At 36.4% G+C, this 27538-nt stretch overlaps 1 protein-coding gene across 1 annotated transcript in view; it reads right to left on the bottom strand.

The window, feature by feature from the left end:
* The window catches only part of LOC148944744 (DEP domain-containing protein 1A-like), a 74289-nt gene extending 46975 nt beyond the window's left edge, over positions 1 to 27314 (bottom strand). The window contains exons 1-4 of the mRNA XM_089100017.1: positions 27267 to 27314; positions 14886 to 15148; positions 6044 to 6271; positions 3390 to 3571 (exon numbers count right to left, since the gene is read on the bottom strand). Coding sequence (XP_088956143.1) covers positions 3390 to 3571; positions 6044 to 6271; positions 14886 to 15148; positions 27267 to 27314 — 721 coding nt within the window. The remainder of the gene's footprint in view (positions 1 to 3389; positions 3572 to 6043; positions 6272 to 14885; positions 15149 to 27266) is intronic.
* Between the last annotated feature and the right edge of the window lie 224 nt (positions 27315 to 27538).

The following is a 27538-nucleotide window of genomic DNA, read 5'->3' as shown; positions in this document are numbered from 1 at the left end:
ATAATCAATTTGTAAATCATTTTTTGATATGTCGATTCAAAATATTCCTTCAACGAGCTAAACGGGATGCTTAACAGATTACCCATGTTTGTTTTAAAAGTTTTATTTCCGCATAAATATTCTATCTACATCAATGAAATAGGATTAAAAGAAACAGTTTTCACAAACAAAGTTACGCTTTTAGAAATGTTAAATTAAAGTGAAAGTCAGAAGTATAACAATTGTATTGTTATACAATTGTTATACAACTCTAAAGAAATTGTATTGTTTACTGTGATATGGAATCCTTCTTTGGATTGTTGATGTTTTGACAAATAAAAACCAAACTGCTTGAAATACATATCGTTTTCAGTAATGCATCAATGATGCTCAAACGCTTTAGAGGGCATGAGAGGGAGATGGGCGTGTAGCCTATCTCTGATTTGTGGTAGCTATTATATGTAACCCTAAACCGTCATTTTATTTTGTTTTATGAATTTTGTTGACGTTTTCAATAATAAAAAAAAAAACAATCGAAGCAGAAATTATTTTTCAGCGTAACGCAAAAGACGCTCTGGTCATTAGAAGGTATAGGGGGGAGAGTTACTTCCACTTATATTGGTGGTAATTTTTGTTCGTTTTAAGTTTGACTTGGCCGCCAAATAAAAAAGACATAGGAGCCACATTTAAGATCCTCCGTGAGCTCTCAGGTCAATACACTCAGACTACAACGTATCTCCAAAACGCCAGTGGCGAGAATATTTATGACCAATCACAGTGCCTCCTCCAGTAGGAGCAACAGTTCGAGAAGCTACTTAAACTCAGAGCCACCCGACCACGAATTGACGACCACATTGCTGCTGCCGCTGCGAATGCTACACCTGCCCGAGATGGCACTGAATTTACAGGAGAAGAATTGAAGCAGCAATCCGAAAGCTGAAGAACAACAAAGTGCCGGCAGTATGTGGTTTGACATCGGAACTCCTGAAAAGTGGTGATCCATCCATGACCCTCTGGCTGCAAGTCGCTCTGTGTGTCGCTCTGAAATGATCCCATCGGATTGGAAGAAAGGCTTACATGCGCCAGTCTACAAGAGAAAAGGAAGCAAAGCAGAATGTAACAGCTACCGTGGCATAAACTCTGTTCCCGGTACCCGGCAAACTCTTCGCCGTGCTGCTCATCAAGTGGGCAACAAAGTACTTCCATCCCCTTAGTCACCACAAACAAGCTGGGTCCATACGGTGTCGGTATACTACTGAGAAAATCCATACAATTAGACAGCTGATAGAGACACCCCTAAAATATAAAAGAAAGGCATACATTGCCTTCGTCGATTTTCGATCTACTTTCGACATTATCGACAGACAGTCAGTGTGGCTGATCCTTCAATCTGCTGGTGTGCCTGAGAAAATTGTCAATCTGTTCAAAGAGCTATACAGTAAGACCAAAAGCGCTGTCATTGTAAATGGCCAGCTCTCATCACGTTTTAAAATTAGAAACGGTGTTTGGCAAGGCTGCGCTGCTGCTCCCGAACTCTTCAACTGTGTCATGGACTATGTTCTCAACAAAACAATGCTGGCGTATCCGCTTGGCATCGACTTTTCTGGAAGAGTTCTGTCAAATGTTGACTTCACTGACGACGTTGCATTAATATGCGAAAATCTCGGTCACATCAAAACTGCCTTGGAGACACTAGCATCTGCTGCAGAAAAACTAGGTTTAAATTTAAACTGAACTAAGTTCAAAATAATTCCTGTAGACGAGACACCATGCAGCCGCCTGACATCAATAGAAGCATGTGGCCAAAATTTTGAGATAGTCAAGCAGTTCACATGCCTGGGTGCAATTGTCTGTTCAAATGGAAATCTAGATGCAGAGATATCAGCAACGATGGCAAAGGCGACTGCTATTTTCGGCCGTCTTCCGAGAACAATATCCCACAAACCCCAGATCACCCGTCCCACTAAAGCTCGTATCTACTCTGCCTCGGTAGTAAGTATTGTGTTGTACTCTTCAGAGAAACATTGTGTTGTACGCTGTCCAGTAGAAACACCTTCGCAAAATCGAGCGCGTTAGATGGCTTGACAGGGTACAGAATATGAAGATCCTCAGGTCCTTTAAGTTGCCACCCTGTCCAAACAGCTCGAGTCCTGCTCACTGCGTTGGCATGGTCATTTGCTTCGACTGCCCACTCAAACACCTGCCGACTTATCTTCAACTTTGATCCAACTGCAAACAGCTGGAAACGCCCCAGAGGTAGACCACGCACGAGATGGGCAGATATCATCCGCAGTCGACTCACTACGCGGTGCATCGACCTGAACGAAGATCCCACCCGCGCCCAAAACAGGCCACTCTGGAGATGACTAACGACGCTTACGTCTGGTTCCCTCTACGCTGTCGACACTGTCGAGCAAAAGCTTTAAGTCAAAGTAAGTCAAGTCAAAGTTAAGTTTCACTTGAACATTCATTTTAGTTTCTGGTCGTTTTAGGTTTCACTTAACTATTTTTAATTTCTTTTTATGTTTCACTTATTTCCCTTTTTTTTAGGTATCACTTATTTCACTTATTTGTTTTTCATTTGTTTTTTATTTGTTATTAGGTTTCACTTGTTTTTTTTTTCATTTTTTTTTAGGTTTATCTCATTTCACTTATTTGTTTTTCATTTGTTTTTTATTTGTTTTTAAGTTTAACTCATTTCACGTATGTTTTTTATAGTAATTTCATTTCAATTTGATTTCAAATTATTATGTGATTTTACTTCAGCTGTTTTTTTGTTTTAATGACACTTTACTTTTCTTTGAAAAACAGTTTTTTTTTAACATTTTATTATATTAACAGTTGAAGGATCTTTCTCGCTTTTTAATTGATTATTGACGCAAAGTGAGATATAGCTTTTAGTCGTGCACGACGAGATAAAGATCCATATACATTTAATAGAGGTACATTCCAATGAAAATCTAATGAAATAAATCATTACAAATGAATCAAATATACAATTAATAAAGATGTATTTCAATAAGGGTACATTCCATAGAGGTACATTTCAATGATTTTTCTATGAACCTTAATAAACAGGATTGCTTCAGCATCATAAATTTATCATTATGTTTTAACTACAATACAACATATTTTTCAGACATGATTTGTATTCAGAGCAAATAGACATTAATGTAGTACAGGTTTCACCCGAAAAATTATAGCCCGCATATGGGAGTCAGTTACAACAATTCTCAATAGAACAACTCAGTTTCTAGTTAGAAAACAGCTGTGACCAAAAAACGCGAAGAGAAGCAAATAATGAGAGAGAGGGGAGAGAGAGAGAAAGAAAGGGGAAAAAAGAAAGGACACAAAATCGGAACTAAAGTCAAATGCATATTAAATGACAGTAGCATTAAAGATTCACTTACAATTCGTAAGGGCTTTCATTCCATATAAAACCCATTTTGGAGGTGATTCGTCACAATCAGGGGGTCTTACAACCCCACGTGGTCCAATACAAGTGACATTATAAAGAACCCACAAAGGGGATATATCTTCGTGTTTCAACCAGGGAATACCGTATGTGGATGAATTTGTAAGTTCTTCTAACCTAAAGAAAGAATCATTATCTTTAATGTTACTCATAGGGAAGGCTTAAGTACTATTTACTCTTTATTGAAAACTAAATAAGTTGCTCAAAATCGAGAGTTTAATTTAGTCAATTGATTTTCTACATATAATTACATCATTATTTTACACAATTGTAACTGTTTCTTTAGAACTAAGATTAACTCATAAACATATTTCGTAACTATAGCAATATGTCAATACCCAAAAGGACTTTAAAATCTGCTCTTTAATATACGAGCCTTTAATAGTGTTATCATGTGATAATGCCACTTAAAATAATAATGATAACAATTTATTTTCTCCCCACTATACCAAATTCCTAAAAAAAGATAGTGGATAACAACAACAGAAAAATAAGTTAGAGGAACAAAGAAAACATTGAAAATCGCAAAAATGGCACCAAAAAGAAAGACTAGCGAGACAGGGAAATCCCAAAAACAAAGATCAAGCCTATGCGATGAGCCAAATAAGTCTGTGATACGGGCTTAGAGTGATAAAATCTTCAACGTAAAAAAAAGAAAATATTTAGGCACCTTATTCGATAGCTTCTCAAGCATCATTGGTTCAACATTTGGCGACAATTTTCTTGTTACGATGATGTCGGAGCAGATAAAGCAAAACAAAAATGATTTAATTTTTAATTGAAATTAAGTAGTTGCGGGTATTGAGCCATGGTTAAATTGGTAGAAAAAGCCAAGACAGATAGTCCAAGTGAGTGAGAGGCAAATCTGGCATAAGCCCTTTTTAGGATTGTATAAAAATGATGTCATTTCACTTGTTTATAGATAAGTCTATCTATCATCCATCCGTCCACACATCATTCCTAGGCCAGAACTAAGGTAGATAGTCATAGAAGTAAGGTGAAAGATCGGATTGATTGTGGGTTGACGCGTGACGGACAAAGAAAATTAGCTACTAGTTGATGTCGGACTCTCCAACTAAACAGAACAGCGTTGTCACAAAAAGACGAGCTTGAACGGTCATTTTTAACTTGAAAAACACTATTAAAGAATTAAGTGGACAACCCAATGGCTTTCATTTGCAAAGCAGCTAGCACTACATGGTCCAAACAGGTTTCGAAGATCCTTGATGCCGGGCGAGGTGGAAACGCCTGATTCCCACCACAAGAACAACTACAGAGTCAAGTGCCAGCGAGTGTGATTAAAAAACAGCAGATAATTAAGTTGACGTCATTTAGACGATTATTCTCGACTTAAACACTATTACAGAATTAAGTGGAAAACCCAATGGCTTCCATTTACAAAGCAGCTAACACCACAAGGTCCAAACAGGTCTCGAAGATCCTTGATGCCGGGCAAGGTGGAAATGCCTGATTCCCCCAAAAAGAGCATCTACAGAATCAAGTGCCAGCGAGGGTGCTAAAAAACAGCGGATAATTATGTTGACGTCATTTAGACGTTTATTATCGTCTTTTTTTTATGTGGCACTAAATTATTGTCAACTTTTTAAAATCTTTCCTTTAATTACACATTTTTATTTTAAAAATGAAAGGCCACTTTCAGCCATTATTTTTTTAACCTGTTTTATATTACCTGAAATGTAGCGAACATTTCATGACGCGTTAAGGAGCAGTTCAGGCGTGAAGCAAACTTAAATAAAGAGAAACAACTTCTGGAGGGAATTATAAGAAAATTCCTGAGGGTAGATTTGATGCTTATAAACGCAACTGAAATACCAACTTGTTTTTATTTTTTAGATAAACCCATTAGGGTATCAACCAGAAAAGCGTAAAAAAGTCATATAAGTGAACTTGTATTAAGCAACTTTTTTTGGGGAGGGGGACACTGGGTGGTGAAGGAGGGTTTATTTAAACAAATTTAAGACGAAGATTCCCAATTTTCAACCTGAATAAAAAAAAGAGCACAAACAAAAGAAAAGACCTTTCAATAATAGTCAAAACTGGCAAAGTGTCAAAAAAAAAGTTCACAAAAGAAGATGTTTCGTTCCAGCCCTTTAGAAAATTCATAAGACCGCAAATATTGCAAGCTGATTTTCTCGAAACTATTTTTTGCAGGTGAGAAAATTTTGCTCACAGGTGATAAAGGGCGTTTCAAAATCAGAGGACTGATCATCTGATAAGGTGGATCATCAATTCCCTCTCCCCTGTCTTTTCAAAGAGAAAGTTGACTTAGATTTTTATTTTATTCCTTGCTATTTTCACTGAATCTAATTAGATTTTACTAATATTAATTTAATTAATCTTTATTTGTTTAATTTTTCAAATTAAATAGTTTATACCAATGACCCCTTCTGAGGATGTCACGGCTATTCTTCTAGACACAAGAATATTTTCCAAGCAAATCACAAAGCGTGTATAGGTTAAATCTTGTTAATTTCAACGTATTTTTTCTCTAATTTTCCCCTGATTCACTTCCTGTGTGCAAATATGGTACAAGAAAATCGTATTTAAAAAAAACGAAAAAAGACCTACCTTTCAACAATAGATTTCTTCCACAGTTCAGCTAATTGTGATGCTTCTAAAACAGTTTTATGCTTTACTCGCAAATTTTGGGGCTCAACAAGTCTATCTTTCAGATTCAGAGGGCGCACATTTTTGGGAGGACGAAACTGGGGACTTGCCTGAATCTGATTGTTCAATGGGGCCAATGGGACTCGTCCAGGAGTTCGCAGGTTCTTGAAAGGTGACTTATTTGAAAACCTAAAATAAGCACATTAAAGACAAAACAAAAAAATTCAAATTATTAAGCACCAATGAAGAGAAACATATGCTTCTCTATATTCTAGTTGGCCAAACAGTGCTCTAAGGTGGAATGGATCAGCCTACTGAAATACCTCTTTCGCCAATACCCAATCATATAAATAACTAACATTGAAAAATAATAAGATCTAGAAGTGCCTAAGTCCTTATGCTATTTAAAAACATACGCAATCTAGAATTAATTTTCAGAATTATTTTGCTAGTGTTGTTACATACATTCCATATTTCACTAATACAAATAACTTTTAGAAGAGAAATACGTAAATGCAAAAATTTCAGAATTGACATTGATATTAAGCGTTGTTTCCTGTGAAATTTTGCGGTAAGTCTTCAACATCAGTCCATTCACCAATCCCGTTGATATTACTTAAGAGCCATTTTCTTTGAGAATGATCGAAACTGGCTTGAAAAATAGTAAAATTCACCTATATTAGCATGTTTTCAACGTATTTGTCAATCTAAAAAGAAACTCAAAGCGAATTTCTAAAATATAATTCGGCCGATGAATAAGGCTAAGTCTCAGCTACCAAATGGTATACAAATTGCATATTACTATTAATGTTGCTGGGCTACAGAAAAATAAGACACAAAACTTGCAGAGGGAATATAAGCACCAAAAATTCAAAGGTATGCTATGGTTGCAAATACACTGGTTCTCATGAAGGCCGGGTAGAGGTGGGGATTTCGGTGTTTGGTTCTGATGGAAGATAGTAAATTTAACAAGTGAAAGGAATTGAACAACGTCGGTACATGAATGTTGTTTGGTGTATCTGATTGAAAGCAAATACTTTAATCATTCTAAAAACAAAGAAGCTCATCTGAATGGCCATCTGAAAGTAAAGTCAGTTTTGCAGTTTGAAAAAGAACTTTTCAGCTCTGATCCGAAACAGAAGCAAACCTAATATTTACGGTTTGGACAGATCTTTTGCCGTCAACAGACATGAAATCGGGCTGCCGAAGCAAGTTTCGACTCTTTTCACTTTTATTCTGCAGTAGGCCTACTAATTTTACTTCTAATCGACACGTGATCCTAAGTTTGTCGAGAAAAAACGACCAAACAACGTCGTTATTTGAGATCCAGCTTATATTTCTAATTGACAGGGAAGGTTTTTTTAGAAAATGCTGAAGAACATACCGGAGCTCAAGAACCTCTCCAAGGTGGGTAGGGGCGTCTAGAAACTTTCAGTGAGTGTTGGAATGAGATAAAGTGACTTTAAACTTTTGTGCCTGTGGAAGAAGTGAGGAGGACCTAAGAAAAAATTCTTCTTTGATCTGTCTGTTTTGTACCATGAGCCGTTCTGGGGCTTCTTTTTCACACTGAAAAAGCACACTAAGTCAGAAGACATTGTGTACCCAGGGAATCAAAATAGCGCATCTGTAATAACCAGGAATGGCTTGGGGAATAGAATCGAAACTACCATTGAGTTTCGGGGGGAGGAGAGAAATAAAGGAACTTGAAATTTTATGTTTCCGTGAGAAAATGAGAGAGCAAAATCCTTTTTATTACTAAAATATTGGTTTATCTGAAAACGGGGTCCGAAAAAGCACCAAATTTTTCTTTTCTTTTAAAAAAAAAGCTTAAAACTTTTATTCACCGATCCGTCAAGACTCGTAATATTTTTTCTTCAGCCCAGACCAGAAGGAGTTAATGGGCTGTGAATTTCTTTTTATCAGTCCAGACCAAATGACTTAAAACATTTGAGGTGTCAAAAATGCGACCAAATCAGAATCAGAATCATTTATTAACATAAAAAGCTTTCGTAGTCAGGGTTTAAATCCCGACTAAATCGCGCTATTATTTACAGAGTAAACAAAGACACAAAAAAAATTAATACACATGTCACTTATTGTAGACAGAAACATAAAAAGGCACAAACGAATTGCTGAAGCAATTAGTGCGACACTTGGGCTGGGCTAGCTTTGTTGCTTTTGATCTTATAGTTAGTTTTTTTGTCAGCATTGGGGGTAATATATTTCTATGTTTATCACTTGTCAGAAGAAAGTGGCCAAATTTACAGATAAGTTGAAAACGGCGATCGTGGAATGACGGCAAATTTAGTTGAGACAGTGCTGATTCGTAATCGGTGTACTGATCAGACAGTATGGCCTTCACCGCTCTTTTCTGGACTGATTCGAGTACTTCGCTCATATAGGCAGTGTTCTGAACCTGTGGACCCCATACAGGACACGCATACTCTAATATCGGGCGAATATATGGTAGGCTGTTTTCAATTGCGGCACTGAAAAACCAAATCTTCGCATCAGTAAAAGGGTACGCATGGCACAGTTCGCCTTTTTCACTACCTCTTGGACGTGGAGGCTAAACGAACAGTCAACGCTGAACGTAACACCGAGAATAACTGCCGACGATACGCTTTGGTATGGTAGAGGGGGCACTAAAAATCCCTTTTGAGAGGGTTAAATCGAAGAATTTTGGTTTTCGTTTCCTTGATTTGGAGGCTGTTTTCAGAACACTGGTCTCTAAAGTTGTCGATAAATGATTCACTGAACAGGGAAACGGTTTGAGACTTCTCAATGAGGTATTTTAAGAAGGTGGAGAGGTCATCTACGAATTTGAACCGTTCGTCAAAATCTGCAAGGACGAAGTTGATCACTGCCAAGAACAACAAGGCAGCGAGTTTAGTGCCTTGTGGGGCACCACACGTAAGCTCAGACCAATCCGAATCAGAATCACCCGGGTAGAGACCATATACACTCTGTAGTCGGTCGCGTAAGAAATCTATTATTAATAAGAGAATATGTCTGCAAGCTCCCATAACCTTCAGATTGTTCACTGCAGTATAATGGCGTATCAAGTCGAAGGCTTTTCTATAGTCGGCTAGGAGGAGATCTACAATTGTGCCTCCTTGGTCAAGCCATTCAACAATAAGGTGATACAGACGCACAAGATAAACAGTTGTACTACTACCTTTCAAGCACCCGTATTGGTATGGATCAAGAGAGCCCTGGACTTGTGACATAAGCTCACGATATATAAATGATTCCGCTACCTTAGAGAGGTTCGGAATTATCGAAATTGGGCGGAGTTGGTCGCAAGATTTCGGGTTTTTCACTTTTGGAATGACGCTTACATAAGCTCTCTTCCAAACACTGGGGAAGACTTCTTCGCGAAAACACTGGTTGATAATAGAGCTGAGTGGTTTTGCGAGAAAGATGGAGAACTCGCGTAACAACTTGACAGGGAGTTCACCAGGGTAAGACGCACAGTTTACTTTCAGTTTCTGAAGTTCCTTAAAGACAGCATATTCAGATACTTCACATATCTCATCAGTCCCGGTGTCAGCAATGATACTCTCAATTTCTGAGTTTGTGATTGATGGGTATGTGGTGCATATGCCGGAGAAAAAATTGTTCACTTCAGTAGTTGATGTCAGTGTGCTGTCTACTTTGAGCAGTCTCAGGTCCTTTGGCGTTGATTTCACTGCAAGGGTTTTGACCGAGAAGTGCCATTTGTGAGGGTCAGTGTGCAGTAATGGCGTTATTTTCTCTTTTACATACTGTCTTTGGGCTAGTCTATTTAACTTCACAATTCTGTTACGCAAACTTGCTGCAGCCGCTTGATCTCCAGCTTTGTAGAGACTACAGCGAGTTTTTATCATCTGCTTGAGTTCGCGGATGATCCATGGTTTGTCAGTGTCACAAACTGTAATAACTTTTATTGGAAAAAAATCGTGGAACTTTTCCAACAGAAGGCTGTTCAGCTTGCTGACTTTGACATAATGGCGGCCTCTGCACAAATGTCCTCAAAATCGTAAGTACCAATCCAGCGACCGAATTGAGCTATTGAAGACATTGTGATGGGCCGAATTGTGGTTTTTGCTCGTTTCGGTCGTGGGATACTTGCTTGTGCTTCCCAGAAAATTATAAAATGGTCAGAATTCTGAAGGGGACCTAGAAATCGGGGAGCGTTATAAAGATCTGCCAAGTTCGTAAAAATCATGTCAAGAGTACTCCCACTTTGGTGAGTCGGAATGTTCACTACTTGTTTCATATCCAAAACGTTTGAGACCCACTGACGATTGGTCTGATTGAAATCGCCAGCAATCACAAACGCAGGGGAAGTGTACTTGTGGCGCATTCTGTCGACGAACACTTGTATGTGCTCAATAAGTTCTTTTCTGTTCCCAGCGCTTTCTGGATAGTACACTGACGCAACTATTAAGCAGGAGAATCTTCGTGACAGATGCGCCGGTCTGCACTCCACCCACACAATCTCATGGCTCGAATCATTGGGGCTACTTAACAGTTTTGATGGTAGGTCGTCACGTATATAAAGTCCTACGCCACCTCTGCGACGGACAATGCCTCGGTCACGTCGAGTGTTGAGGTAGTCTCTGTAACCTCTAATCCGTGCATTCTCCTCAGTTATGCCCCAACACTCGCTGATAATTGCAATAGGCACGTTATTCTGCTTAATTAACACTTCCAGCTCGTCCATTTTATTGGTCAAAGATCGAGCGTTACACATTAGCATATTCGGAAGTTTGTATTTTGCTGAGAATCACTCCGGACGCAAATTTGAAGGATTAGGTTCCGAAGTACTGCAGTTAACATTCTCTATAAACCAGGGACCAAGTAGGGGTGGAGTATAGTGAGGAGGAGCGCTACGGATTACGACTAGGTTACTCGTCCTCGTCAGCCGGTCCTTTGTCTTTCTCCTGCAGGAGATATGCACCGGGATTCTCATTTGGCGTTTCCTTTTTCCTCCTCATTTCCCACGGTGGGTTCGCTTATACAAGCAGTCCGATAAGCGAGAGCACTCTGGTGGCTCTAAGTAGCCAGCTATCTCAGTGCGCACTGGTGGTTTTTTTAAGAGTCCAAATAGCCACAAGTTACAAAAGGTAGATGGTGCCACTGATAAATTCGGTGATTGAATCTTCATTAGGGCCGGTTTTTCGTATTTAATTTGCATGATGATTGCACTAAGCAAAGTCAGGAACAGCAAGTCTTTGGTTACTTTCACTATCACAGCAGGAATCCGGATAAAAATAGCACTGGACTAGCTAAACTAAGAAGTCGGAGGCAGCTTTTTCAAAGCGCTCTCACCGCCATCTACATCAAGCTGTTGATACAAATGTTGTATCTTCAATCGGCTTGAAAATTACATTAGTAAATTCTTGGGCCAAAAAACAAAACTGAAAATAATTTAGGCAGTATTGATCCGTGACACCCAAAGCGGGACCAAATTTTGTTTTGTTTTGTTTCTGAGAAGCTTGAATCTTACAGGGCATGCAGGGTCAGGTCAATTTCAATGAAGATGAAACGTTTTGAAGCTTGGTTCTATTGATACGCGACACGTGAAGCTGCGCACAAAAATTTCGTTTTCTCCGATTGTCTTCAAAGTACAAGGAAGGCCCGAACCTAGAGATAGATAAAAAAAACGTTTTCTTTCTCCGAATGGTCTAAAACTTACAAGAATGTAGAACAGGGACAAGGGGGCCTAAAAAAGAAGAAAAAAACATGGTGATGAATCGGCATAAGAAAAATGGGTAAAAATTTGTTTGTCTCCAATCGCCTTGTAAGGGGGGTTACTCATCCTCATCATCTCGCTCTTCACGCTAAAGTTTTTTAGTACTTAAAAAACAAATCTTATTGTTCTAATTAAACGAACTTATTGTTTCAGGAGCTGTTCTTAAAGAATTGGGACAAAATTCTAACTTTAGCGTAAAGAGCGAGGTTTTGTGGAGGAGTAACCCCTCTCAACGTAATAATTTCTATTCGTTTTAAATTTTAATGTTGCTCCTTACTTTCAGTTGAAAAATCTTGTTTTTTTAAATTTAATTTCTGATCATTTTTTAAATAAGGCCACGAAATCTGGCAACTCCTTCACGGAAAAATCCCTCCTCCCCAGGGATTTATTCTCTAGACAATTCATCCTTGGTAAAATTTCTCGCGGACAATAACCCTTAGTTTCTCCACGCGTAAAATTGAGTAGGCAATGAGAAAGCAAGACATAAGAAGAATTTTGTATAGGAATTCTGGAAAATTCCCCCCGTGTAAAATTTCCCCTGAAAAATTTACCCACTGGAGACTTCCCTCCCCATGGAAAATTATGCCCGTGGAAAATACCCCCTGGCCCCCCCCCAAAAAAATTATGTATAGTTTCCAATAACAAATACTATACGTAAACAATTGGCATATTTTTTGTAACTTAAAGACCTTTTCCCAGGGGGTGTGGAAGGTTCATGATATCTCCAAAGTTATTCGGTCTTTCAACTACGCTGAACACAATGACTAGTCCAAAATTTTGAGAAAAAAGAGGCGTGGGACGGGCCCTAGTAGCCCTCCAATTTTGTGGGTCCTCAATCACCCGTAGGAAAAAAATTAAATAAACACGCATCCGTGATGTTTCTTCTGGCAAAAAATACAAAATTCCACATTTTTTCAGATAGGCACTTGAAACCTCTACAATAGGGTTCTCTGATACGCTGATTCTGACGGGGTGATTTTCAATAAGATTCTATGACTTTTAAGAGGGTGCAAACCCTGCACAAATCCATATAAACGTCTTTTCATTAAAAATTGAATCCTTGATTTGTCTTAATTTTTGAAGATATACACGGTTCTGTAACTTTACACTTAACCAAGCTAAACAATCAGATTTTATTTTCACTTTCCTTGGTATTAAGCTAAGAATGGGAAATGTAGATAATTTTTCTGTACTTCAGAAGTAACATTAATTGGGATATATTCTGTTGATGTTTTAGAACACAGTATCACTGAAGATGAGTGGAGAATTTTTAAATAGCCTTCCAGTGGATAGGAATATTCAGCAAATGTGTGTTTTATCCCAATTTATTTTGTTGCTTCGTCATATAGTAATAAAGCATTGAAGAATTGTGTGTGTAGAGGGGGGGGGGAGAAGACACCCGTTTATTATACCAGCTTGGGTTCACGATACCCCAATCCCAGAGGAAAACTGAAATGGGTATTTTCATATTATTAATCTACACACAAAAAAAGAATAAAAGAGGAAAAAAATGAACAAAGAGCTTCCGAGTTCCTTCTAGAAGAACCAAGAACGTGTTCTAGCCCCTTCTCCCTTTTTGGGATATGTTATCCCTTCGATCACACCCCATCACCTTAGTAAAATAATATCGACTTCTCCTAGTGTCCCATTCACTAAGAGATTATTCTATAACTGAGATTTAGCTAGTGTTAATTTAAGCCAATTAGAATTTCTCATAGAATTTTTCAACCTGTCAAAGTTCTTGTGAAAAATCTGATTGGCTAGTATTAGCTATAGATAAATCGCGGTATCAAACAGTTCGCGGTAACGAACTGTAAGTAAGGAGCGACCCGGCTCAATAATAACCGAAACTCTAAAATTTGGATACCAATAGATACATCAAAAGTATTGGATTTTTATGCTGAGTTTAAATATCTAAGTTTCATTAAGTTTAATTTTACCCATCAAAAGTTCCGAACCTCAGAAAAATTTGCCTTATTTTTGAAAAAAGGGAGAAACACCCCCTAAAAGTCACAGAATCTCAATGAAAATCATACAATCAAATTCAGCGTATCAGAAAACTCTACTGTAGAGGTTTCAAGCTCCTATCTAAAAATTTGGAATTTTGTATTTTTTTATTTTTTTTACCAGAAGAAAGTTAACAGAATTGTTTATTTTGCAAACACGCATCAATAACCTAGGGGTGATTGTATGGAAAAATAGTTTTAGAGTATCAGAACAGGACTCTTTTTAAGAGTCTTGTCCTGATATTCTTGGGAAATAAGAAGATATAGGGCCCTTTTGAAGTGACCAAATGAAAAAATAAAAGATTTAGGGCCCTTTTTAAGTGATCAAAAAATTGGAGGGGAAATATCCACCTAATACAGGGGAACAGCACAGGACAAATACTTAAAGAAAATACATCGACACTACTACTGCAGGAGGGACACCACCAGTGCAACAGCCTTGAGTTAAAATTGTCGATCTGTTTTTGAACAGCCTGACATGGTTCTGTAACTTTATAACAGAGGCTAATATATGAATTACACGTCCACAAAGGTAGTCAACAGATACTTCACATAAAGAAAGTATTTGAGCTTCGCATAAGAATGTATATAAACTTCACATAAGAGAAAATATAAAGGGCCGAATTTGCTTAGTATCAAATTTCTGAAGCATTCTTCAGAAAGGTGCAACATCCAGAATATGCAGCAGCACAGTTGCATTATTTAATCTAGCTAAGATCATGCGATTAAAATGAAGTTTATTTGCCACATTGAATAGCTCCGTGTATTTACCATATGAAGTGGAAGAATTTACCATATGAAGAGTTTATTTACCATATGAAGCAGAGATTCACTTTTGCAGGTGACTTAACGTTTCAATTTTGCATGAGTTTTCATAACCCTTCTCTGGCTATAAAAACAAAAAAAAATCTTGTTTTGGGTTTACTTAAGTTCTGCACAAACTTCATTTTGCTTTGAAAATCAAATTACCAAAAATTTGAAAATTGAAGCCAGTATGTTAAATTAGATATTTATTCTATTTAATACAAAATATATTTGAAAAAATACTTATAAATACCTATATAAACTCATCCCTTCTTTGAATTCCTCTTTTTCACTGACTTTCACATTTTCGAATACCCCAGCTTTGTAAAATTTTTGCAGCAGCTGGATAGTCTGTTGCTTGGTAACACTTGGCCCAAAATGTGGATTTTCACGAAGTTGTGTATGCAGCCAATCCACAGCCTCTGATGCACCAAAACAAGCATCATAAGATCGAAACTGTCTCCAATGACGACTAACAGGCATTCCATTTCGAAATGTTCGTATTGCTTCATTCCACTAAAAAAAGACAAAATTAAGGGAAAGTAATCAAATTTCGAATTCTATACTCTTGAAAGATAAGTTTTGCTATTTTTGGAATGACTTTCCTGTATCTACTATAAATTACCAAAAATAAGCAGGACAAGTTTAGTCACCTCAAGACTTTAAGAGCAGAATTAAATATTCAGTTTTTTTTTATCTGTTTAAGTATTACCTGTTTAAATATTTTTTTTTATTGTATTTAATCAACTGTTTTTGTAACAAGCATTTTCACTTACTTTACATGTTGGGAATAATAATAATCATAGAATGGGATAAATTTGTTCAAAATTCCTGAAAAGACTTCTTCAAACAAAAGAAATTACTCCTAAAATTAATTATTGACTTTCTAAAATTTTTAGGCTATTTAGAAATCAACTTTTTCATGAATTAATATCAAAGAGAAATGCATTAACGAAAAGTGTCCTTTGGAAAGAAACTTGCAATCTGTAATGATTTATCAAGTGGATAGCTTCACTTTTCTGGGTAGTGTTATTAGTAAATATGGTGAATGTAGAGAAGATGTAAACATTAGAATAGTCCAGGGTGTTTTTTTCACAGTTGGAAAAAAGTTTGGAAGAATAGTAGGAAAAGTCTGCAAGCCAAGACTAGAATATTTGAAGCCACAGTGATGACAGGGGTCAAGTATGGTTCTGAAACGTAGGCTCCTTAGAAGATGGAGGAGCACTTCTTAGAATATTTTCCAGAGGAAATGTCTACAGATAGTTTTGGGTACCCATTTGACTGACCAAATATCAAACAACAAGCTGTATGAAAAATGTAGTTCTATCCGACTTTCTAGGGCTATAATGAGAAAAAAGCTGAGATGGCTAGGACAAGTTTTGCAGGTGAATAATGACAGATTGCTGAAGATCATTCTTTTCGGCCATCCAGCTAGGGCCCAACAAAAAGCAGATTGTTCCCAAATTGGGCGGGAAGAGGTCATAAGGAAAGAATTCAAGGAAATCGGAACTTCTTGGGAGGGGGTAAATATGAAGCTTAATAGATTTGGGTGGTGGAGTGTGTACAGCTGTGTTGGTCTCAGACGGCTTAGTGTTGCAATGAGTAGGTAGTAGTACTAATGTTTTAATATTTTCCGTTTTTAGTTTCTGTATGTTTAAAGTTTAAATCTCACTATTCACATTAGTCAGAAAAAATTGTTTATTTAATTCTTCTTTTTGCACAAGTTCTACTTCTTTCTTTTCTTTGTTTTGCTATAAAAAAATAAGTTCTGGAACCTGTAAACAAAAAAAAAAAAAAGAAAACATGTTTTATATAGTATCTCAGCAAGTCTCTTGTCAAATAAGGAATTCTCATACGAAAGTAGAGAAGCTAGTAAAATATGTAAAATATAAGAGAGAGAGAGAGAGAGGGGGAGAGAGAGAGAGAGGAGAGGGAGAAACAGAGCAGCATTCAGCTTATTGTAGGGCTGCCACATCTTCAGCACTCTGACCATCATTTCAATAGTAGATTTTACATGTCAAAACGAAATTATAGGGATACGAGAGGAAAAATCGGGCCCTGACCCTGTGATAACCTCTCTAATCAATTAAGGATGCACATGAAATAGCTAAATATCTTCTTTTCAATTATATTTAGTTTTCAGCAAAGCAAAACACACTCTTTTATTTGTGTTATTTTGGTTGACAAATACACACAACTAGGAGACTTTCACCAAGAAACTTCGGACAGCTGACCCTAATGGTCCAGGCAGTTTTCAAAGATTTTTAGTTTTAAGGGTTCCCAGCTTCAGAAACCTAGAAGCCTGATAGTATCTGAAACATAAAAGCCACCAGTCTAAAATTGCTAAACTGACTAGCCTATAGTTTCATTCTAAATCTGCTGTCAGCATTATTTTTTTTAGGTAGGCCTACTTTTTCAAAGGTTCTTTATTTTATTAGCGATCTCCCTTGATCAAGGTGTAATAAGTCTTTTATGCCACTTGATTGTTATATGTTACTTTTTTTGTTTTTAACTTTCTTTAGATCTTTTCAAGTCATTTCAACATCCTAACACAAGCAGGAGGCAGCAGCTCCATGCAGATGACGTTTTCTAGGATCAAAATTTCAAGGATTGATGGAGTCTGGCATTCTATAACTCATGCAGGAAGACAAACAACTGGTATAACAAATGCTTTAGTCAAACGCTTACTGAAGTCTCTAGCCAGAAAGAGTGTAGTCTTCAGGTTGAATTACATAAAAATAAATTCACCACCTAAGAAGCATATACAGACTTTTTACAGTTTTTTTCTGCAGTCTATAGAGTGTATTAGTAGCTAAATTATTTTTCAGATGCTGAAAATAACTGTTCGTTTGACAACATTTTCTTTAGGAATGAATCAGAGTCAAATAGTAAGCCAGACAGAAGCAACTGGGGAAAAAATTATTCTAGCCTTTACAGCCTCTAATATAGCCTACTTTAAATTTGAATAATTTTTACCTTTGACATTTTTTAAGGAAATTTAACAATATTTGGCAAATAACTCAGTGCCAACTTTGTGATCATTTTGTGGTAAATTTAAAAACTGCGTCAAATATGATTGTGTCATTTTTACCAATGTTACTCTAAAATCAACTTTGGCAGCTGTCTAGAGTGGTTGCACTTCTACCCAGAATGCAGTTGGATCCAGGATGCAATTCTTACTTTACTGTTAAAAGTTTTATTATTTATCTTTAAAACATGTTTTAATTTCTTAAGTGTTAGAGGTGAAAAGTGTATGATTATCAGTGGCTAGAGGATATCAACAAAAGATTGCAGAAGTGTCTGAAATTCGTAAGTAAAATTTCATATGATAGGCTTTTGGCTATCTTGGAAATTTATTGGGTTAGAATGTAGCAAGAAAATGAGATTTTCATGATTTAATTCAGAGCCTAAATTATGCTTAGGAAGGTTTTTCAAGTTCCTATCTCTAATCTTAATCTGTTTCTGAGGCTGAGAAACTTGCCTAGAAGACAGGCATCATGGCCTTAACTTCTTTATGATTAATTTAAGTAACTCAACAACTTTTCAAAATAGCCAAAAACTCATCATCTAGAATTTTACCAAATCATTCCCTTTTTTCTTTTTTTGGCTTGCTATATGAGCCTTGTTTAGTGCTGAAGAAAAAAAATGTAAGTAATTAACTAATTAGAGAATAAGATGGTATATTTAATCTATCATATCTGATTTTGCCTTATTTATATCTGATCCTATGAGGGGGAGAGGGCTGGGGTGCAATTGTGATAGCAGCAATTATCATACTTGGAAAGAGCACTGAATGGAAAATCCTATGGTATATTTCTATCCTTCCTGTCTGATTTCTATCCTATACAACATCTTTACTGCATTGATGTCATCAGTGAGTCACTTATCAGCACCCACACAAACTGAAGGAAGCTAAGCACTTTACTAGGAAACAAAAAAGAGAATAAATGGTTCTGAAGGATGGTGGCATGCTCATGAGATGAGATAATAATACAGTCTGTTGCAGAGGTTCTCAGTCTTTTTTTGGTTATGATTCCCTAGAAACACCACATTTTTCACAGCTCTGTTAATCCATCATATTTCAGAAGGAAAATGATAAACAAATAAAAGTAGTACAATTAGGTTCCTTATGTTATGCTATTTCCAAACATCATGGATACTCTTCTGACAATGCACCCCAACACCTTATGGCCCCAGGTATAGCCCTAATAACAAGATTGTACTCCAGCATTTTTATGGGGGGGGGAGAGGGGGTCCACATCCGTGGAGTCAAGGGGCATGGGACACTCTCCAGAGTAAAGGGGTGTTGGATCATTTGTAAAAAACACAAGCATAAATGTGCTTTCAAGATGTCTGAAAACTTGTTTTGGGAAAATAGTATATATTGGATACTGAACACCCAATGAAAAAAAAAAAATAAGGTGGCATGTGCCTGCCCTAAGTCTTCAATAGCATATTTTTCTTCAAGCAGTAGAGAAGAAAAGTTAGTATTTTGCAAAGATGCTACTTGGTTAAATTCCAAACGTTAAACAATAGCCTACATAATAAAAAATAAATGCACATTAAACAAGTGTAAAACTAAGTACTAGTGCTTGGCTTTTACTAAAATTAATCAAAAAAACTTTTTCCACAAAACAAGTTTTCAAAGAAAAGTAAAGAACTCCATTAAACAGAAAATGAGCAAAAATAAAATCAAATAATCTACCAAGCATGAAACTACCGCAAATCAGCATCAATAAATAAATGCAACCCAAAACAAACAGAAATTGCAATAAATAACCGATTCAAACTCAAAACGAGCAGAAATTAACATAAGTTGGGCTTAAAACCCCTATGCCTTCCCAAGGCCAGAACATAATTTGCACTTTACTGAAAAAAAATATAAATGTTTTTACTTTTATAACTTTAATAAATCAAATAATATTAACATTTTGATTACTAAATACCAGTATATGTATATTAAACTGACAATGCACATTCATTTGTATTTTTTTTAGTAAAGTGCAAATTATATTTTGTACTTATACCAATTATTGCACATACCATTTGCAAAAAAAAAAAATGTTTACTTTCTTTGATAGCTTGGATAAACTTATGCTATTTTGACTTGGTTCAATTTTAAGAGCAGAAGTAGCCCCGAAAGTTTGAACATAATACCCTCAGTTGTTCTTGGAATACTGCTGAGATGCTTTATTGGGAATTAGCATTAACGCAATGCATTTTGATTTAAAATTAAGGCAACATTTAGTTTTTAAACATAAAGGCAAATGGGAAGGTGGGCGTAGGAGGGAGATTAGTTTCCCTCAATCACTTTGGAATATTAAAAACGGCATCAGCCCTTTCTATTTTCAATGGAATGAGCCCTTTTCGAAGTTCCTACGAAAACTCCTTTGATACAAAGTGCCCTGGTCTAAACAACAATAACAACAAAAAAATCATACATTATACCCACATCAATCTTTACTATAAAAAGTGTCAAGTCTTCCAATCACTTTAGACTATTAAACAGAGCACAAGGCCTTTCGATTTCGAATCAAATGAGCCCTTTTTGAGTTTCTACGACAACACTTTCTATAAACACCTTATATAGGCTACCCCCAAGGCATAAATTCCAACCCTTACCCTAAGGGATGTGAGGGTGGTTGTTATCATCTAAGACCCAATTTCCAGAACTTTCAACTACGTTAAATAAAATGGCTATCTCAAAACTTTGATTGGATGTGTTTGGGAAAATGGTGGGCATGAGAGGGGTGTTAGTCGCTCTCCCATCACTTTCAACAATTAAAAGGCAATAGCCCTTTCAGTTTCGAATTAAATGAGTCTTTCTGAAGTTTCTACCACAACGCTTTCAATAAAAACCTTACATGCCCCATAACTTACAACCCTTGCCCTGAGGGCGGGGGTTGTCATCCTCAAAGACCTAATTTCCAGAACTTTCTACTACAATGAACAAAAGGGCTATCTGAAAATTTTGATTGGATGTGTTTGGGGGAATGGTTGGCGTGGGAGGGGAATTAGTTGCTCTCCATTCACTTTTGACTATTAAAAAGGGCACTAGCCCTCTGAATTTCCAATTGAATATGCCCCTTTTGAAGTTTTTACAACAACACTATCTATAAAAACCTTATATGCACCCAGGGAAAAAGTTACAACCTTTGCCCTGGGGGCTCTGGGGACTGTCATCCTTAAATACATTATTTCCAGAACTTTCAACTAGGTTGAAAAAATGGCTATCTCTAAACTTTGATTTAATGTGTTTGGGGAAATGGTGGGCGTGAGAGGGGGTTTAATTACTCTCCACTCACTTTTGACTATTAAAAAGGGCAATTTGCCCTTTTTGAAATTTCTACAACACCTTTCCATATAAACCTTATATGCCCCCAGGGCATAACTTACAGTCTTGCACTGAGGGCTCTGAGGGGGTTATCATCCTAAAAGGCCTAATTTCCAGAACTTTCGACTATGTTGAACAAAACTGATATCTCATAATTTTGATTGGATGTCTTTGGGGAAATAGTGGGCGTGAGAGGGGGTTAGTTGCCCTTCAATCACTTTCGACTATAAAAAGGGCACTAGCCCTTTCACTTCCCAATTGAATGAGCCTTTTTTATTTTTTTACAACATTACTTTCTATAAAAAAAACCTTACATGCTCCTATGGCATAACTTACAACCCTTGCCCTGAGGGTTTTGGGGGGGGGGGTTGTCATCCTTGAAGACCTAATTTCCAAAACTTTCAACTACGTTGAATAAAATGGTTATCTAAAAATTTTGATTGGATTTGTTTGGGGAAAGGTGGGCGTGAGAGGGGGGTTAGTTGCCCTCAAATCACTTTCAACTATTAAAAAGGGCACTAGCCCTTTGAATTTCCAATTGAAAGAGCTCTTTTTCAAGTTTCTACAACAAATATTTCAATAAAAACTTATCTGCCCCCAGGGAATAACTTACAACCCTTGCCCTCAAGATTGTGGGGGGAGTGTCCTGATCAAAGGTATAATTTTTTGAATTTTAAACTGCATGAAACAAAATGGCTATCTCAAAATTTTGATTGGATATGTCGGGGGAAATGGTGGGTGTGAGAGGGGGGTTAGTTGCCCTCAAATCACTTTCGACTATTCAAAAAGGCACTAGATTTTTGGATTTTCAATCAAATGAGCCCTTTTTCAAGTTTTTAATACAAAGATTTCAATAAAAACTTATATGCTCCCAGGGCATAACTTATGACCCTTGCCCTGAAGACTGTGGGGGGAGTGTCCTGCTCAAAGGTATAATTTCTTGAACTTTACTCTGAGTGGCACAAAATGACTATCTCAGAATTTTGATTGGATGTGTTTGGGGAAATGGTGGGTGTGGAAGGAATGTTAGTTGCCTTCCAATCACTTTCGACTATTAAAAAGGGAACTAGCCATTTCAATTTCCAATCGAATGAGCCCTTTCTGAAGTTTCTACGACGACGCTTTCTATAAAAACCTTATATGCCCCCAGGGCATAACTTACAAGCCTTGCCCTGAGGGCTGTGGGGGAGTGTCCTCCTCAAAGACCTAATTTCCAGAACTTAAAACTACATTGAACAAAATGGCTATCTAAAAATTTTGATTGGATGTGTTTGGGGAAAAGGTGGGCGTGAGAGGGGGGGTTAGTTGCCCTCAAATCACTTTCGACTATTTAAAAGGACACTAGACTTTTTAATTTCCAATTTAATGAGCCCTTTTGCAAGTTTCTACAACAAAAACTTCAATAAAAATTGATATGCCCCTACGGCATAGCTTATAACCCTTGCCCTGAAGACAGGGGGGGGGGGAGTGTCCTGCTCAAAGGTATAATTTTTTGAATTTTAAACTGCATGAAACAAAATGGCTATCTCAAAATTTAGATTGGATATGTCTGGGGAAAAGGTGGGTGTGAGAGGGGGGTTAGTTGCCCTCAAATCACTTTCGACTATTCAAAAAGGCACTAGATTTTTGGATTTTCAATCAAATGAGCCCTTTTTCAAGTTTTTAATACAAAGATTTCAATAAAAACTTATATGCTCCCAGGGCATAACTTATGACCCTTGCCCTGAAGACTGTGGGGGAGTGTCCTGCTCAAAGGTATAATTTCTTGAACTTTACTCTGAGTGGCACAAAATGACTATCTCAGAATTTTGATTGGATGTGTTTGGGGAAATGGTGGGTGTGGAAGGAATGTTAGTTGCCTTCCAATCACTTTCGACTATTAAAAAGGGCACTAGCCATTTCAATTTCCAATTGAATGAGCCGTTTCTGAAGTTTCTATGACAACGCGTTCTATAAAAACCTTACATACCCCCAGGGCATAACTCAAAACCCTTTCCCTGAGGGCTGTGGGGGGTTTGTCATACTCAAAGACATAATTTCCAGAACTTAAAACTACGCTGAACAAAATGGCTATCTCCACTAGCCCTTTGAATTTACAATCAAATGAGCCTTTTTTGAAGTTTCTATGACAACGCCTTCTATAAAAAACCTTATATGCCCCCAGGACATAACTTACAACACTTGCCCTGAGGGTTCTGGGGGAGTGTCCTTGTCAAAAACATAATTTTTATCTGGAAATCAACTACGCTGAACAAAATGGCTATCTCAAAATTTTGGGAAATGGTGGGCGTGAAAGGGGTGTTAGTCTCCTTGCAATCACTTTCGACTATTAAAAAGGGCACAAGCCACTCCAACTTCCAATTGAATGAGCCTTTTTTTAAGTTTCTATTACAATTTCTTTGATACAAAGTGCCCTGCTCTAAAGGAAAAAAAAATAATACATTGTGCCAACATCATTCTTATATGCCCCCAGGGAATAACTTAAAACCTTTGCACTGAGGGTTGTGGGGGAGTGTCCTCCTCAAAAATATATTTTCTACCTGGAAATCAACTATGCTGAATATAATGACTATCTCACAATTTTGATTGGAAGACATTGTTCTTTACTTAGGCACCAAGATTGCACTGCCTATGATTATTGGCAAAGAGTTGCAGCAGATGACACTAATATAGTGTAAGTAGCAGTAGGCCTATAGTGTAAAAAAGATTTTGGGTAGGCAAAGAGGAATATCTCATACAATTGGCTTTTTTCAGCCAGCTTCACTGTTAATGTTGCAGTACCTATCCCCTCTCCACTTCTCCCAATCCCAGCACAGAATGCTCAATCACATAGTTGAACCAAGTGCTATTCTTTGACTTACTAAGGCAATCACAAAGTGCCATATGGTACCCAAAAAGTACACTTTAGGTTGTTTTTCCATTTTTTTTTAACTTAAAATACAAAAAGGGGTCTTGTCCAACAAAAAAAAACTCCAAGGCCAAATTTCTGCCACCCCTACAGAAATTCTCCTTCATAGAAAATCCCCCCTGGAATGTGTTTCCAAATTAAAAATATATCCCATGTTTTTAATTTTATAGTATTTTAATTTAAAATAGTATTGTATTTTTAATGTAATAGTATTCGAAAAATAAAGTTAGAATTATTAACTTACCCATTGTACATTGTTTGATAAAGAATATCCAGAAAATCTGAACAATTCTTGGCAGCATTGCAACAGAAATCTTACATTTCTTAAAACTTGCTACAAGTTTTAACCATACAAAACCCCTTTACAGATTTGTTTTGAAAAATAAAATCAAGAAAAATTACACAAAAGTGTTTTCTTGAGTAAATCAAGTTATGGGGGGGGGGGGTATACATAGAGGAGAGGGGGAGGAAAGTTACATTGAATATTGTTTTTATGTCTAAAATTCCATTCCCCAAGCAAAGCTCAGTCTCCTAGGGTTGTGTGTTAAAACTGATAACAATAGAAAAAGAGTATGGATTTGGTTGGTACTGCTTATATCTGCACACACAATTTCCAAATTGTGAGAAAAATATACAGATATTGTTTGAATTCACATTATCCTACTTACAGTAGACATTTTGTGCAGCATACCAATGCAGATATTGATGTTCCATAAATAGCACTGGCATTGAACAGCATGAAAAGTATAAAAAACAACAAATTTCAGTAATATTTCTTAGTACATTTATGTCAATTCTTTTTTTGGAGCTGGTTAAAAGAAATATTTAAAAAAGCAGAATAAGCAACAAGTCAGCATGGCATTATACATAGAGAAAGTTCTACATTTATGGGTTAGTATGAGAGCCTAAAACGTAAGGAATAGTACATTATCAGCACTTTTGATCAAATATTGGATGGAAAAATTAAAACCAATCCTAGAGAGGATCCCCTCCCTGCCAACTTTCATGGCCAAACTTTAACCAATTTGACCTATATAGCTATAGTAAAAATATTCTTACAAAAAGCACTAAGTCTTATTTTCTTTTTTGATGATTTCTTTTTCATTCAGGAAATTATAATCACTGTCTATCTACCTTCTTATTCTCCCATGATTCTATCTCTGTCCTATTTGCAGACATAGGGGGTTTATTCATATCCACTTTTGAAATTTTTTAAAACAATAAAAAATTAATCTTGACCCAAAAGATTTTAGGATGTAAAAGAACCTTACATATCTGGAAAACAAATTTGACCTGGGCAAACATGGCAAAACAGGAAGTATAGTACCATTTTTGCACTTTTTTTCAATAACCTGGCTCACTGATGTACTCAATCAGAAGGTTGCAAAGTTGGTATATTTGCATTAATATTAAGACGTGCAATAGACCCCCAGTTATTTGTGTTTTTTATTTAAAACAAGCATGGATTAATTTAAAAAATTATCTGCTTGAAGTTACTTAATAAATTATATATTTGAAATTAATCTGAAAAAATATTTTTTACAAAAGAAGTTTTACAAAGAAAAGTAAAGAGGTACATTAAACCTAAGGCAAGGAGAAAAAACTGAAATGACTGATAAAAGTGGATAACAATGGAAGAAAATATGATATTCTCCTTAATGAAAACATTATGCATGTTATAAAGTAAAAATTTCAATGTTTTAGTGCTTTTTCTTCCTTTTTAATATAATTTCTAAAGACTATATCTGGAAGCATCAGAGAAGGGAGGGGGTCATTGTCAAAAAAGCAACCATGACATTTGGAAATAGTCTGACATAAAGTAAGGAATTAACCACAAGTGCAAGAGGCCCAGTGGTTTGACAGCTTATTACCACTTCAATAGGCTAGTTAAATCCTTGTAAAATCTCTATTACACCACCAAAAAATTGGATTGTTTCACCATTGAATTTGTCTTAATTTTCTTAATAAATATGCAATTAGCTTGAATCTTTAAGCCATAAAGAATGCACACATTTAAAGCTTGAGCCTAATTTTGGGAAATGCTCTCAATCTTGGATACAGGATCTTGAAGTATGAATAATATATCTAAATCATAGACAGATTTAATCTAAGACAAGTGTTGTGAAGCAGAATAATTGTATTTGAATAGGTTAGCCTGTAGGGGTAATTTTTGTCTAAGTGAAAATGTTGAAAAAACAAAGTTTTTGAAGATTATCAACAGCCAATCCCAAATAGGCTACCCTAGTCCAAAAACATGCAGGAATTTTAAAAAGAGCCTGTCAGAATCACCACTGTTGAGAATGCTAAATAGGCAGCTTAGAGCCTCACCTTGAAAAAAAAGGTAAATCACATTTTTGCATGGGTGGTTTATTTTTGCATCTATATATACATATTTTTACACTGATGCACAACTTTTTATTTTTGTTCTGTTTTTTTTCTTTGTGTCTAATAGATAACTGAAATATCACAGAAAGCTGTTTAAGGCCTTGTTCAAAAAGCTTATTTTTATATCTATCCTAGTTTTTAGGCCTAAATAGTTTTTCAACTTTACATTGTAGTCTAATCTAAAACTATAGGCTAAGCAAGGTAATAAGTAACCTTTAAGGGCTCTAGTCAGGGCTCAAAATGGAATTTGCCCTAGAAACAAAAATTAAATTTCAAAAGAGCATAAAAAAGGCATCAAATAATGTGTTCAATTTCTTCCTAGATAAACTAAGCAAATATTTATAAATTTATTGATTGTTATAGATTGGTAAAAGTCAGTGCCTTCTGGAGTAAGAAGTACTTTTAAAAGGAGTTAGGTTAGGAAAATGAAACTTTTAGAAATGAATTCAGTGCCAAAAACATACCCTGGCAAGGTATGACTAAGCTACTAGCCTATCTTCACCCTCTTCTGATTTTATTGTCTTAGAAATTTGCCTAGCCTACTTGACAGGTTATAGGCTACCTAGCCTAGCCTATTGGAATTTTGACAAAACAGCATAGGCTAATAGGCTACCTTAACTTTCAGTTTTCACTGTTTTTTCTCTGATTTTAGTTTTGAAAATACAATATCTGTTATTTGAGTAGAATATTATGCCATATCAATGTTTTTTTTCTAAATTTAGGAAATGTATGCCTATTTGTGGATCTTTGAAACCTCATAATTTGAGACTGAGCAAAGTTGTGAAGCTGAACACTTTTCTTGCAATTCCCTTAGCTCAATTTCTTTCCAAGATAGCAAGTAACCTCAAACTAGAATTTGAATGTGTTTAATCATTGTTACTAACGTTAGCACACCAGTAATAGGCTATCCTATGTACCTTAAACTAACCTTGTTGTCCAAGAGACAATTGACCTAGGCCTATTTAACCAGCCTATTTAGAATGCAAAATTAAACAAATTTATCTTACTAGTCTTGTAGCTCTGTAAGGTCCATTGAATCCAGGCTGCTCATCCATATTAAATTTTTAAGAATTCATTTGAAATTATTTTAAATTGAATATTTTGCATTGCTAGAAGCGGTCGGTAGCGCCATGAAAAATGATTTATACTAGATATAAAAACAAACTATAGAATATAGATAGATATAAAAACAAACTGAAGCATAATTAAAAAAACGATCATGCACCTCAAAGCCACGCAACTTTATCGAAGGTGCGCCGCCGATAAAAACTTTAGTGGC

This window comes from Artemia sp. Qi Xiang Cuo, chromosome 14, assembly GCF_049724085.1.
Source record: "Artemia sp. Qi Xiang Cuo chromosome 14, ASM4972408v1, whole genome shotgun sequence".
Lineage (NCBI taxonomy): Eukaryota > Metazoa > Arthropoda > Branchiopoda > Anostraca > Artemiidae > Artemia > Artemia sp. Qi Xiang Cuo.
This window is presented reverse-complemented; position numbering and strand designations above follow the sequence as displayed.